This window comes from Lycorma delicatula, chromosome 12 (genome assembly GCF_047948215.1).
Source record: "Lycorma delicatula isolate Av1 chromosome 12, ASM4794821v1, whole genome shotgun sequence".
Lineage (NCBI taxonomy): Eukaryota > Metazoa > Arthropoda > Insecta > Hemiptera > Fulgoridae > Lycorma > Lycorma delicatula.
This window is the reverse complement of record NC_134466.1, coordinates 66383578-66398724: the sequence shown is the minus strand read 5'-3', so window position 1 is coordinate 66398724 and position 15147 is coordinate 66383578. Positions and strand designations below refer to the sequence as shown.

Here is a 15147-nt window from a genome sequence, read left to right as displayed (position 1 = left end):
AGAATCTTTACAATAATAGGTCGATATTCAATCGATTTGCATGTATCGGTTTGATTTTATGGTTATCTTATTCAGATCGATATATGCTTTGTCTGATCACATAAACCATTTGAATGAAAAAATTTTTAAAAATTTCTTCCTACCTATCACAAACTTGTTTTTTCCTAACGCTGTACTACCATATTCCTTCTTTTTTTTTTTCAAAATGTATAACTTTATTTTTAAAAGTAGTACCTTTAATATTGCTGTATAGTTTTTATTTAGATAATCTAAAAATATTTTTTTAATGGAAAATTAAGTATATTAAATGATTTTAAGATATTTTTCATACTTTTAGTTTCTCTTTACTTGCCATTGTATTATTATTGGGGATTGATATATATATATATATATATAATGGTCTTCACTAGTCTTCGCTTGAAAATTACCTTGAAAAACTAATGTAAAAATATAATACTTATTTCTGAAGTGAGAGCCTTAATTCAGTTTTAGTAGTATTATCTTTGTTATTTTTTTTATATTACTTTTCTTATTTTTATCAAGATGCAGAATCTCGTGCCTTATTTTTCTAACAAACAATTTTTTTCATACTAATACGTTTATTGTTGGGATATCAATTATTTATTAAAAATGAATTAAATAAAAAAAAATATTAAAATGTTAAAAAAATAATACTTTTTTCCCCAATTCTTTATTAAATGTTTTCCTTTTAAAAAAATTGAAATTTGCTGATAATTTTAAATTTGACGATGATTTCTCCAAATATTAAGTTTTTGTAAAGGAATTGAATAAAAATTACAAATTAACTTAGTTATAAAGCCCTTATAATTTTTTTTAAAAATAGTTATGAATACTATAAAATCAAAATATATTTAACAAATAGATTAAATAAAACATAATTTCATTATAACTTATAAAGAAAAAAAAAGATGAATATCTTAGGAATTACTTTCTCACAAATTTTTAATGCGTGTACAATGTTCGATTGGATTCCCTGCTATTCTTGAAACAAGGAAAAATTATGGCTTTTTTCATTTATTGGAGTGATCGTATTTCAATTGTTTGTCCTGAAGGTCTCAGGTTCAAATCCCAGTTGTACATTATTTTTTCTTATACACTAAACAAATATATTTCATGAGTATATTTCTCTGCTTATGTGGTAAATTAATCGATTAAAAAACATAAACTCAACTGGATCTTATTAAATATCTAAAAACGTTCATCAAGAAGGTGATTTTTTTTCTTTTCAACTTTTGAAGTTTCAAGTAAATTGAGAATTTTACTTTGCTTTACTAGAATGATAAAATGATTGGTAAAATTAATTAGATCCAAAAAATAACTTTTTTTCCAAGCAATTAATTAACTTTCATTTTTACTTTAGGAATTAAAAGTTCATTGATGAGTGTTATTTTTACTGTATAGAAAATTAAACTATTAGTATCATTTAAAAAAAGGGTTTTATAACACCGTTAGTTTAAAGCTCCCCATTGAAAAGTGTTAATTCATTTACGCAGCAGTTAAAGTTTCAAATAATGTATGTGCTAAATTTTTATTTTCTGTTTCTGGTAAAAAAACTGCAAGTAAACTTGACATGTTATCATATTGTATCATTAATACTCTCTCATATTACTTGTAACTTAGGGAGTTGTCTCTATAATAAGGATTATGTATTTGATAGGTTAAAGCCCTGTGCGTACTACAGTGTCTTTAGAGCTTATATACTTTTTGACTTGTTTACTTAAAGTATCTTCTCTTTATAAGATAAATTCTACGAGGAAATCTTAGAGAGGACAAAATGAAGATCAAAAGCTAATACGACTGACTAACAGTTAAGATAAAAGCTATCGAGAGGAGGAGAATGGTACTAAGTAAATCTCAAGAGTAAGAGACAGAAAATTTGGGTAGAGGGATTGAGAGGGGGATGTTGGTCTCTTGATAAGTAGCTTTAGGAATTATATTAAAGACAGGTTTGCAGTATTATAACTTGTTAGTCGTCGAGTAGAAACAAGTAGAGTTGGTCAAACAATCTGATGAGTGTAACATGAACCAAGAGTCCAAAAACAGGGTGTCAATATCCTTCTGACCGGTCCGGTCTAAACTAACGTTGCTCACACAACGAAAAGGACTTATATCCTTAGTCCCTTGGGAAATTCTCCTCCCTCACTTCTGTTTCTCCCTCGATATAACCGACCTGAAACCGTTATCCCTTGCCTCTCTTCATATATACACCCACACACTCATACAAAAACTCCCATATCTGTCGACACTATGCTCTATCCAATATTTCAATTAGAAATATGGTCGACTGATTCTTTACACCTTTTTTCCTCCCAATTTCCAATTTGGGCTTCAAAAAAGTTTTTATGTCTACCCTTTTTTCTTTTCTTTTTTTCCTGTAAGTTTATTATTTTATTTGAAATTGGATATAACAGCACCGATGTGAATTAATAATTTTATTATTGTAATCTATTAATGACTAAAGATTTTTGGTATTTTTATTTTAAAATTAATTATTTCAAAAAATAATCTAAAGCACTATATTTATATGAGATAGAAATAAAAGTATTATTAAAATCTATATGATTTTTTTTCCCTTAAATTTACTAATTTGAGCAGATTTGGGTATTTTACTCAAAGTAAATTTGATAGTTTTACCGTCTAATCCAGAGACCTTCCAGTTGCTTTGTGGGAAGTAGTTTAATGGAATTTTTCTGACCATTTTATATTTTCAAAGTTTTTACATAATATAAAAATAAAATCGGTTTATTAATGTCAATGAAGCTTATTGGTCTCTCATTTAACATTCCTGGTTCACTTTTCAGCAACAGTTTGGATTTTTTTAAGTTCATTTTCATTGCTGGATAAACTATTGTGTAATCGTCGTGCATTAGCATTATTTTATTATGTTAATACCAGGATAGTTTCATAGTAGACGTTGACCTTTAATTCTAACGATTGTTTAGCTAAATTCATCTTAGACAGGTTGAATTTTAACCCCATGGATGTCTGCAAACAACCCATCTGCATTTGCTAACCTGTCTATTGAAGAGGAAAGTTAAAAGCATGATGAGATCATATTATTCCAACCTCTTTTGTTAGGTCAAAAAAAGCTTTTCATGTATTTTCTGTTTTAAAGTTTTTTTTTGGGGGGGCGATGAAACATTTAATGTAAATGTTTACATGCCTACTTATTAGTATGTAGTTTTTTAGATCTAGATCATAGGTATATGAAATTATGATTAATTTTAGTCAGCATTTTTTTTCATCTGTTAAGTTTGTAAAAATACTTTTTGGTATCAGGTTAGTACTTTGTTTTTTTGTTGTTATTTATATGGTAAAGTTTTTGAAGTTTTTAGACTGTTCAGTTTATAGTTCTTCTGATGTAAAAAATATATATGAGGATGGAAAATTATTGTGTAGTCAGGAACTTCTCTCACCAGGTGCTTTCACAAGTTTTCTCTGATGCTTTTTACGGTGTTTGGTTTTTGCTGCAACTTTTTAATTTTTTTCGCGATGTTTTCACACAGTTTTCATCTTCTGAAAAATAATTAATCTTTATATATATTTTTGCCTGCGTGTGTATGTATATATATTATAACACCTGCGTTACTAAAGCTTTTGCAAATTTCCTGAAGATTTTTCCAAGCAAGATATTTTTCTCGGAGTAGTAGTTTACTGTAAAGTTTAACAAAGATTAATTAAAAAATATTTTCTTTTATCAAAATATTGTAACCTGCCTGTCCAACTATTGTTTGCCTTTTCCTCATCCTTTCTTACCTTGTACTTTATTCTTTCTCCCTTTAGCTTTTTATTAAACTTCACGCCTTTTTCTTCATCAGCTAGTTGCGTTTTCTTTTCTTACCTTATCTAATAATATTTTTTCTTCCTTTTTTATGAAACTGTTAAAAGTTTTCTTAATAACACTTCTTTTTCTTTCTTTTTACCATCATCATCATCGTCATTTTCATTTTTCATTACATATCAGCTAGTATTTATTTTTTTTGTTTTTTATGAGGATGGAAACTTTTTAAAGTTTTATTTTAAATATATTTATTAGTAAGGAAATTTAACTTAAAATTTATTAAGAGCTTTATTAAATTAATAGACTTTCTTTTATTTAATGAGTAAAACAATGTTATTTCATTGATGAGTTTTAAAATAAAAGACTAGTTTATCGCTAATTAGTTTATTTTATTATTATCATTACCACCTTTACACCTGTCTGTACTGTTTGATGTTTGTAAGTATGAACAAGTTGACTAATGTTTAGTCTACAGATGTACTTTATATCTTTATGAAACAAAATAAATATTAGTATATGGAAATTTGTTTTCAAAAACTAAGGAATTATATTTATAACCAGTTATTAAATTTATTTTCTAATAATACGGCATAGTACTTCAAACTGTGAGAAATATGGTTTTCAACATTCTTAATAAATAACCAAATTATCATCTACCACTATTTAAAATTGAATTAATTATCCTTTTAATGAATATTTAAATAATTTATTTGATACAGGGATTGTTGTCTTCTTGTTTAACATGATCAAATAATATGTATTTATGTATTTTCCAATTAACATTTTGAAAAAAAAAGTTTTATTAAAAATTTTGACCTATTTACTTTAATCAATGGATTTTCTGGTCGGACTTGCAGTATTGATAATTAACTGCGAAAGGCCTTAGAAATTTTACTGATTTCATTTATTTGTTACCTTCTCGTTTATATACTACTGTTTCATATATTTTAATTTTCACATTTAGTATGGATTGTTTTATATAGTGTGATTTAGCTTGATCCCACAATGCAAATTTTCAGAAAGTTACTTTTTATTTGTAAAAGAGCACACCTATTTATTCCTTTCCATTATACAGGTATATGCATATACCTGATACACCGATCTGAATAAAATGTTTATTTATATTACTGGATAACTTTGATTATTGTTTCTTTATGCTTTTTTTCTGTTTGTTACAGATATTTTCACGTTTTGGGAAGGTGCTGAAAATAGTGACTTTTACAAAGAATAGTAAGTATTAATTATTTATGTGTACTTGTATTAGTTCAATTTTTTTTATCAATTATTTATGGTAATTAAAAATTGATGAGAAAGATTTGTACATATTAGTTTACATGTAATTAGATGTGAACTACTGGATTCCTAGCAGTGTACAAATTTCACAGAATTGGACAAGCTGATTTATCTACCAAAAAAAAAACGGAGTTCATGAAGTCACATAATCCACTCTGATTATGTGCGCTGTGTAATATTATATGAAAAATGTATGATAAGAATAAGCGGTTATCTATTATTGAGAATAAGTTTCTACCACGGATAGGCAGGAGTCTCTTTACGTTGTAATAATCCAGCTTAATTGGGCTCTACTGCTGCCAATTCTCATAATTCTAAAAACGCAGATACATCAACGAACAGCATTTGAAATAATCACCCCTGATATGCTGTTGTGAATGAAGAACTAGACATGGAGGCACATACAGCTGTGCTTTGAACACGGTGGAACCCATACAAATGTTTTAGATCCATAGAAGGTAAGCTGTAACTATCCTAATAATTTCATAACTAGCATAAAGGGATTTTCCGCTTACCCTGTTGTAAACAAGAATACTTTAATACCATGGTATTCATTTGTATATCATAATTACCAAAATTCCTGTCTGCTTATGGGATATATCAGACTGACTTATATCATATTGTGGATTCCTTATATCATTTGATGATTTCTCTATGTCATTAGGTAACAGCCGCATACCAATTTGTCAGATTGTCTTTCATGACTACACTTTATGCAGCCTTTTGGGGCTGTAAATTTAACTGCCATATACCATAGGGTGGTGCAGAGAAACAGGAAATCTTGATTTTGATGTCGGTAGCCCTGTAAGTGTACCATAAGTGGGAGAAAGATGTTAAACTGTAGAACAGTAATGGACATTTAGCTGTGATGAAGCAGTGGAATTGTGTAGAGTGTGCAGTTGCCGTAAGGGCGTTTTACTGTGTAACAGCTGCACAAAGAGTGTTTTTGTGACACTATGAGATCCTGCCCCTCAGTCAAGTTCCTTCACAGCAATTAATACTTAGGTTTGTAACTTTGAAGAGACTGGTTTAGCTTTGGAATAAAACATAGTGAGCGTGTATTTTCTTTATGTATGCCAGAAAATATTATTGCTGTGAAAGCTGTAGCAGTAAGGAGTCATTGTTCAGTGTCGTAAAAAAATTTTCCTGTTCCTCTGTGCCACTATGTATTTGGGGATGATGTGCTAAAATTGATAGCCAAATTACAAGTGATTGCACAGTAATAATCACACTGTGATTTCCATGCCGCTAGTAATTTAGAAAGGGAAGAAAGAATGCAATTTGACTTCTATTGATGAAAGATCTATAATAGGAGGTAAATGAGTAAATATATTCCATAGTTAAGAAAAAACTTTTAAGTTTGTCAAATGGGATAAAATTCCATTTCGGTAATTAAATTAGTTGACCTGCAGTAGTATTTGTTTACTTATATCGTGTAACTGGGTTTATTTGTATATCGATATAAGATTTATATTTTAAGCATTTTTTTTTTTTTTTTGTCTTCAGTCATTTGACTGGTTTGATGCAGCTCTCCAAGATTCCCTATCTAGTGCTAGTCGTTTCATTTCAGTATACTCTCTACATCCTACATCCCCAACAATTTGTTTTACATACTCCAAACGTGGCCTGCCTACACAATTTTTCCCTTCTACCTGTCCTTCCAATATTAAAGCGAATATTCCAGGATGCCTTAGTATGTGGCCTATAAGTCTGTCTCTTCTTTTAACTATATTTTTCCAAATGCTACTTTCTTCATCTATTTGCCGCAATACCTCTTCATTTGTCACTTTATCCACCCATCTGATTTTTAACATTCTCCTATAGCACCACATTTCAAAAGCTTCTAATATTTTCTTCTCAGATACTCCGATTGTCCAAGTTTCACTTCCATATAAAGCGACACTCCAAACATACACTTTCAAAAATCTTTTCCTGACATTTAAATTCATTTTTGATGTAAACAAATTATATTTATTACTGAAGGCTCGTTTAGCTTGTGCTATTCGGCATTTTATATCGCTCCTGCTTCGTCCTCTTTAGTAATTTTACTTCCCAAATAACAAAATTCTTCTACCTCCATAATCTTTTCTCCTCCTATTTTCACATTCAGCGGTCCATCTATGTTATTTCTACTACATTTCATTACTTTTGTTTTGTTCTTGTTTATTTTCATGCGATAGTTTTTGCGTAGGACTTCATCTATGCCGTTCATTGTTTCTTCTAAATCCTTTCTACTCTCGGCTAGAATTACTATATCATCAGCAAATCGTAGCATCTTTATCTTTTCACCTTGTACTGTTACTCCGAATCTAAATTGTTCTTTAACATCATTAACTGCTAGTTCCATGTAAAGATTAAAAAGTAACGGCGATAGGGAACATCCTTGTCGGACTCCCTTTCTTATTAGGGCTTCTTTCTTATGTTCTTCAATTGTTATTGTTGCTGTTTGGTTCCTGTACATGTTAGCAATTGTTCTTCTATCTCTGTATTTGAACCCTAATTTTTTGTAAAATGCTGAACATTTTATTCCAGTCTACGTTATCGAAAGCCTTTTCTAGGTCTATAAACGCCAAGTATGTTGGTTTGTTTTTCTTTAATCTTCCTTCTACTATTAATCTGAGGCCTAGAATTGCTTCCCTTGTCCCTAACACTTCTTCCACTCTCCTCTCAATTCTTCTGTATAAAATTCTAGTTAAGATTTTTGATGCATGACTAGTTAAAGTAATTGTTCTGTATTCTTCACATTTATCTGCCCCTGCTTTCTTTGGTATCATAACTATAACACTTTTTTTGAAGTCTGATGGAAATTCCCCATTTTCATAAATATTACACACCAGTTTGTATAATCTATCAATCGCTTCCTCACCTGCACTGCGCAGTAATTCTACAGGTATTCCGTCTATTCCAGGAGCCTTTCTGCCATTTAAATCTTTTAATGCTCTCTTAAATTCAGATCTCAGTATTGTTTCTCCCATTTCATCCTCCTCAACTTCCTCTTCTTCCTCTATAACACCATTTTCTAATTCATTTCCTCCGTATAACTGTTCAATATATTCCACCCATCTATCGACTTTACCTTTCGTATTATATATTGGTGTACCATCTTTGTTTAACACATTATTAGATTAATTTATGTACCCCAAAATTTTCCTTAACTTTCCTGTATGCTCCGTCTATTTTACCAATGTTCATTTCTCTTTCCACTTCTGAACACTTTTCTTTAATCCACTCTTCTTTCGCCAGTTTGCACTTCCTGTTTATAGCATTTCTTAATTGCCGATAGTTCCTTTTACTTTCTTCATCACTAGCATTCTTATATTTTCTACGTTCATCCATCAGCTGCAATATATCGTCTGAAACCCAAGGTTTTCTACCAGTTCTCTATTCCGCCTAAGTTTGCTTCTGCTGATTTAAGAATTTCCTTTTTAACATTCTCCCATTCTTCTTCTACATTTTCTACCTTATCTTTTTTACTCAGACCTCTTGCGATGTCCTCCTCAAAAATCTTCTTTACCTCCTCTTCCTCAAGCTTCTCTAAATTCCACCGATTCATCTGACACCTTTTCTTCAGGTTTTTAAACCCCAATCTACATTTCATTATCACCAAATTATGGTCGCTATCAATGTCTGCTCCAGGGTAAGTTTTGCAGTCAACGAGTTGATTTCTAAATCTTTGCTTAACCATGATATAATCTATCTGATACCTTCCAGTATCGCCTGGCTTTTTCCAAGTGTATATTCTTCTATTATGATTTTTAAATTGGGTGTTGGCAATTACTAAATTATACTTCGTGCAAAATTCTATAAGTCGGTCCCCTCTTTCATTCCTTTTGCCCATCCCGTATTCACCCACTATATTTCCTTCCTTGCCTTTTCCAATGCTTGCATTCCAATCTCCAACTATTATTAAATTTTCATCTCCTTTTACGTGTTTAATTGCTTCATCAATCTCTTCGTATACACACTCTACCTCATCATCATCATGGGCGCTTGTAGGCATATAGACGTTAACAATCGTTGTCGGTTTAGGTTTTGATTTTATCCTTATTACAATGATTCTAATTTTAAGCATAAGGTTGTATAAATGTGTTGTCAGCATGTAGTGAAGTTTATATTTAAAGAAAATGCTTTTATAATATATATTATGTGGAAAAATATGTATTATACAAAACTAAACCATATATATTATATAAAAGAGATATGTACGTTATGTCTAATGTACATATTTCTTTGAGATAAAATTGTAACATAAACATTTGTGATTTTTATAATCATTAAAATTACTAAGAAAATCAAAGGAAAATTTAAAGTAATAAAATCATATAAATTTAAATCAGAATGATCATTTGTAATCGTCATGATATATTTATAGCTCATCCAGGTTTTTTTTTTAATTACTGTTGGTCGATGCTGTGAAAAATTTAATTTACATGTAATATTTAATTTGTTCATACTTGCCACTGTTTTTAATCAGTCATTATATTACATAAATGTTTTTTTAATAGAAAAATGAAGTAAAGGTTACTGTGCAGGTCCTTAATGAATTGGCCAAATTTCCAGTTATTTGTAATTCATTATCAATTATGATGTGCTAGTGTCCACATTCCAACAAAATTGCTGGCCAAATGGAGTCTTGCAATTCCCTGTCAGTGCCACATTTCACCTTATTATAATGTTTAATAAAGTCCATTTACTTCTTACAGTCTTTAACGGGTTCTTATTTGTTGGTATAAGAAATAATTTATACGCTTTTTCTGTCCGATGAGTGTTTTACAAATTTTGTGTTTAGATACGTGTCATTAAATAAAGATAAAACTAAAAACAATTAAAAATAAGTGAGTTTTAAAAATAAAGTAATAAAAATTGACGTACAGTATCACACCTAGAATTATTTGTAATTTTTAACTCTTTGAGACTTCAAAGAGTTAAAAATTATATACCTTCGACTGTATATAGTTACTGACTATAAACAATAAACATTTTTAAAAAGTTGAAAAAAATATACTCTTCATTGCAGCTTTGTTTTAATTCACTTGAATTTTTTTATATAAGAATTAAATTGAGCATGTTAAGTCCCACATCTATAATGGTTTTAGAAGACTTTATACGAGACACAATTCACTCTTAAAAATGGTATAGCCATTCTCAAGAATAACAAGTTCTATCCAGGCCTGCTAGGGAAAATGGAAAGTTTAGTGGTTTCCTGTTGCCTTCATCAGTGACCTGAATTCTGTTGCACGTCTGTATGCTAAGCCCACTGAAGTATGGGATATATTCAGCCCTACATTTCATACCTTCACTTTGTTTACCGTAGTTATTGACTGCGTAATAAACATTATTATTCTCAGAGAAAATAGCTGATGTCTCTTTATTTCTTTGCTTTCATGAGTCGCAGCCAAAAGAAAAGCTGGGACATGCATTGTAAAGAAACAAATTAATGTAAATCTTTTTTAATAAAATAATATTATAAATATATTGCTCCGACTTGTTAAGGGATGAATTAAATTAATATTTGTAATAATTTTCATTATTTAATAACTTTGGAGGCTAGATGTATGAAGTGCGGTTATGGCAAGGATAAAAGATATTCTTTTTATTGGTTTTATTTTGTAATAGGTGTTTATTTTTTATTATTTTCTGTTGACGATTGGATACTTTCTTGTTCATTTTATTTTGTCCACTCTTTTATTGAGTTTAAATAAAATTATTGAGGCTCATTAACATTGTTTCCTTTCAGTTTTTTTTTTATCACTCATTTGTTTTTTCTTTCAGGTTCATTCCAAGTTCTGATACAATATCCTGATGTTGTGACAGCACAGTCTGCTAAATTGGTTAGTATTATTAATAATTAACATGTTTTTTCTGATCAGTTAGAATTTTTAACAGTCTTCTTTATCAAGCCATGAAGAATGGTGTTATATTACTTTACTATTTTTTAACTTAGCTTTTTGGTAATCTTTTCCTAACAATTGGCTTGGCATCTTGGTAGGAACAATAAAATTGAAATAATAAAATAACTGACATAAAACAACAAAAGTACAATTATTATAATGATTATTTATTTTATTATTGAGAGAAAAGGACTTGTATTAAAAATAAGTTAACCGTAAGTTGTATGAGTTTTTAACTCCTGAAATAAAACAATCGGTAGTTAAGTTATGATTGCTTTGAAAAGTAATTCAAATAATTTTGCAATGGGCTTCAAATGTGTGCACATATAATCAGCAATGGAGATGCAACAAATGATGTTTCTAAGTGAAGATATGAACAATTTAGTAGAAACTTAAGTCTTTCTTTTTGGCTTGCATAAATTTAAATCATTGACTATTGTTTAACAAAGTATCACCATGTCTTATTGACTTACCATTGCTTAAAAAAAGGAACAAGACTATTGTTTAGATGTCTGCAATGCAACAAATGAAATATACGCCAAATTCCACTATCAATAAAGTACAATGTTTAAGGTTATGTTTCTTTATTAATAAAAAAACCAAATAAAATTGAAATTCAATTAACAGTTTTCTTTTTATATAACGAGAAAAAAAAATTTTTGCTTATTTTGGGCATTTCATGTAATTTACTTATTGAAAGAAAGATTTATTTTCCTTTTTATAAATAAATTATTCTGATAGTTGTCCATTTTCAAGAAACATATTGTGAAATAAGAAAATTATCTTCAACAATAATTTGATTAATAATAGCATTTAATCAATAAAAATACTAAATATTTATTCATAGTCATTCAATACTTGTTAAAAAATGTGTCTCAAGGCCCACCATTTTATTTTTGTAAAAAATGTATGTGTTAACGGGTTCATAGAAAATAAAAAATCTACTATTATACACTGTCTACAATATCTATGTTTCATTGTTAGAGATAAAACAAATATGTCTACTTCTTTAAAACCATTGCAACATTAATGTTAAGTTCTAAAATTAATCAATTTTAGTTCAGTAATAATTCTTCAACTTTATCTCTCTATTTAAAAACATACCAAATTAAACATTTTCATCAAGTGTTAGTGCAAATAGTTTCAATATACATTGATTCAATTTGATAAGTTTAGATTTTATTTTTTTCTCTTCACCACTTGTTTGCTATTTCTGTTTCTAATTTTCAGGTTTGCATAAAATTAAATTCCGTAGAATTTTTCGCAATTTTCAAAATTTTTTACTTTCACTTTATTGAATTTCTGCACATTTTCACTAAATAATTTATAAAATTAATATTCTTACAAAATCAATTGGATCAATGCAGTATAAAATTGAATTTTACACCATATTAAAACTTGTTCTTTTTTGTGTTGTCATCTATTCGAAGAAAGCCTGTAAGAGAGCAGAAATTTATACATAAAAAGTACCCTGTTGATTTTGCATGTTTTCTTGGTAATGCAGTTTCATTGTTGTATTACTTCAATATAAGATTATACAAAAAATTAGTATTAAAGAATAAGTTTTATCTGTTGTTTAAGTATCTTTCTTACTAATATCTATTTTAATATGGCAGTCATTTTTCCTAAAAATAAAAAAAATATTTTCTGTAAAAAAATTACATTCTTCTGTAAAAATAAGAAATATATTTTTTTCATTTAAAATGTATGTTTAACATTGTATATATAGTATTATAATTCATGGAAAGGAAAAAAGGGTTGAATGAAAGAAGAATTTCCAATATGAGGCCGAAATCGTGACTATTTGTTATAGTTTGTTGCTTCATGAAACCATAGAATAATATTATGGGTCATATACAATGTCTGTACACAAAATAACCGAACATTTTTAATTACACTTCAATGAAGATATTTAATGATGTGCAATTGGCAGCACTGTGTTCGGCATAATCTCCTTTGCAACCACTTGGTTTTGAATTGTTGATATCTCATTTAGTTTTCCTGTTATTGTTATTTGAGTGCAATATGTTAAAGGATTGAATTTTTGTTGTGCATTTTTGGGAATCAATGATACAATGTAAAGTTTTCACGTGAAACTGGGAAAACTTTCATAGAAATGTTTCAGTTTTTGAAACAAGCATATGGAGATGATGTTATGATGCTCTGGGTTGTACTCAATGTTAAAAATGGTTTTCATGATTTAAAAGTAGTCGTCAGTCAATCAAAGATGACCCTCAACCAGGAAGGCCTTTGACTTCAACGGATGACATCCACATTCAGAAAATCAATGATCTGGTGCATGTAAATTTCTGATTGACTATCAGAGAACTTGCAGTAGAAGTTAGCATCTTGATTGGATCATGCCGTGACTGATAAATTGAACGTACGTCAAGTTGCAGCAAATTTTTTCTTGTTTGATGACTGAACAGCAGAAAGAACTTCCAGTGGTTGTTTGCCAGCAACTTCTTGAACAAGCTGATGACGATGAAAAATTCATGCAAAGGATCATAACAGGAGACAAAAGCTGGGCCGATAACTGCAACAAGACAAAAGTTCAGTCATCGCAATGGATTGACAAAGAATCACCACACCACAAGAAAGCACACCAGTCTCAATCCGATGTCAAAGCGATGGTCTCTGTTTTTTTTCTTTTTTATTAATTGTAATGGAATTGTGCATTTTGAATTTTTGCCTCAAGTTGAAACAGTGAACCATATGTATTATCAAGGTATTTTACATTGGTTACGTGAAAAATTCCATAAAAAGAGACAAGAGTAGTGGCGAGACAACTCACGGTTCCTTCACCACGATTATACACCTGCACACTCAGTTTTGTGCCAAAAATCAGATGACTGCTCTCCTTTCTCACCAGACCTACCTCCTTGTGATTTTTTCTTATTTCTGAAATTAAAATCAGTGATGAAATGACGCTGTTTTGAGACTATTGATTACATTAAACAAGTTTGTCATGGATCATAAAGGCCATTTCAAATGAAACTTTCCAGGTTCAGAACTGCTTTGTGAAGTGGAACACTGGGAAACGTGTGTGAATAGGAGAGGAGAGTAGTAAGGGGAGACAAGGACCAATAATCTGTGTAGTTTGGTTATTTTCTGAACAGATGTATTTTTCTTAAAATTGTTTCCCTGTCTAGTACTGTGATATTTTTTATATTGTACCTGTATTCACTGTAGTCATGTATTCCTGAAAGGATTTTTGATAATAAAATTCTTTCATTTTGTAATCTTATTTATTTTACTTTAAAAATAATTTTAACATGAAACAAACAAAATTTGTTTTTTGATTTTTGTTGTTGATCATCATATAAAACAAATTCATCAGCAATTTTTTATTTTGGGGCCATACTTTAAGCTGGTTTAGATTTAGGTCGGATTATTTATTTATTTTTTTTAAAGGGCATTCTACTTTGGTGTTTATATTATAATAGGGAGAAAGAGTTGAAACCCTAATGTTTTTATTTACTTATTACAGTTTACATAAATTGTTCATTTTTTTTTTAATATATTTGCGATGAAAATGTGAATGAGAATGCATAAGTGGTTGGGTAGAGCTAAATGGTTCTGTTTCTCTTGCTCTCTTTAACAAAATTACATGTAGAAGTCCATTCTTTTGTGACATCATTGTGGACAGGAAGCCTTTTCCCACCGGCGGCTAAGTTCATATGATTACTTCCCCCTCTCTTCTTTAACTGAGACTTTTTTTGCCTTATTTTAGCTCATTTCCAACCTCCTCTCCTTTTTCCTCAACTCGCCTTTTACAACTCATTTTTCATCTTTTTACACTTTTCTGTTAGTGAATATCTAGCTATCTCTCTCTCTCTCGCTCTCTCTCTCTCTCTCTCACACTCTAGTTCCACCTTTAAACCCATTCTTTTACCCTTTGTACATTTTCTGTTTTAATTTAAACCCTTTTTTCACTATTGTTCATTGTTACATGTAAAACACACACGTACACACATAGAAGCATTTACTTCCACTTCGCATTATTACTTTATACCTAAAATCTGCTCGTTGTTCTGTGTTTTTGTTTCATCGTTTTGTTTAGTTTTTTTTAATAATTTCTTCAAAATTATAATTTTCATTATGTTTCATTCTTTTTATAATTCTTGATTCTTAACAAAATTCATTTTATTCTCTAATTAA

General features: G+C 29.5%; 1 protein-coding gene across 7 annotated transcripts in view; it reads left to right on the top strand.

Moving 5' to 3' along the window:
* heph (polypyrimidine tract-binding protein 1 heph) overlaps positions 1 to 15147 on the top strand; it is a 974461-nt gene that overhangs the window by 920112 nt on the left and 39202 nt on the right. For all 7 annotated transcript variants that reach the window (XM_075379895.1, XM_075379893.1, XM_075379896.1 and 4 more), the window contains 2 exons: positions 4981 to 5032; positions 10868 to 10926. In XM_075379895.1, the coding sequence (XP_075236010.1) occupies positions 4981 to 5032; positions 10868 to 10926 (111 nt within the window). The remainder of the gene's footprint in view (positions 1 to 4980; positions 5033 to 10867; positions 10927 to 15147) is intronic.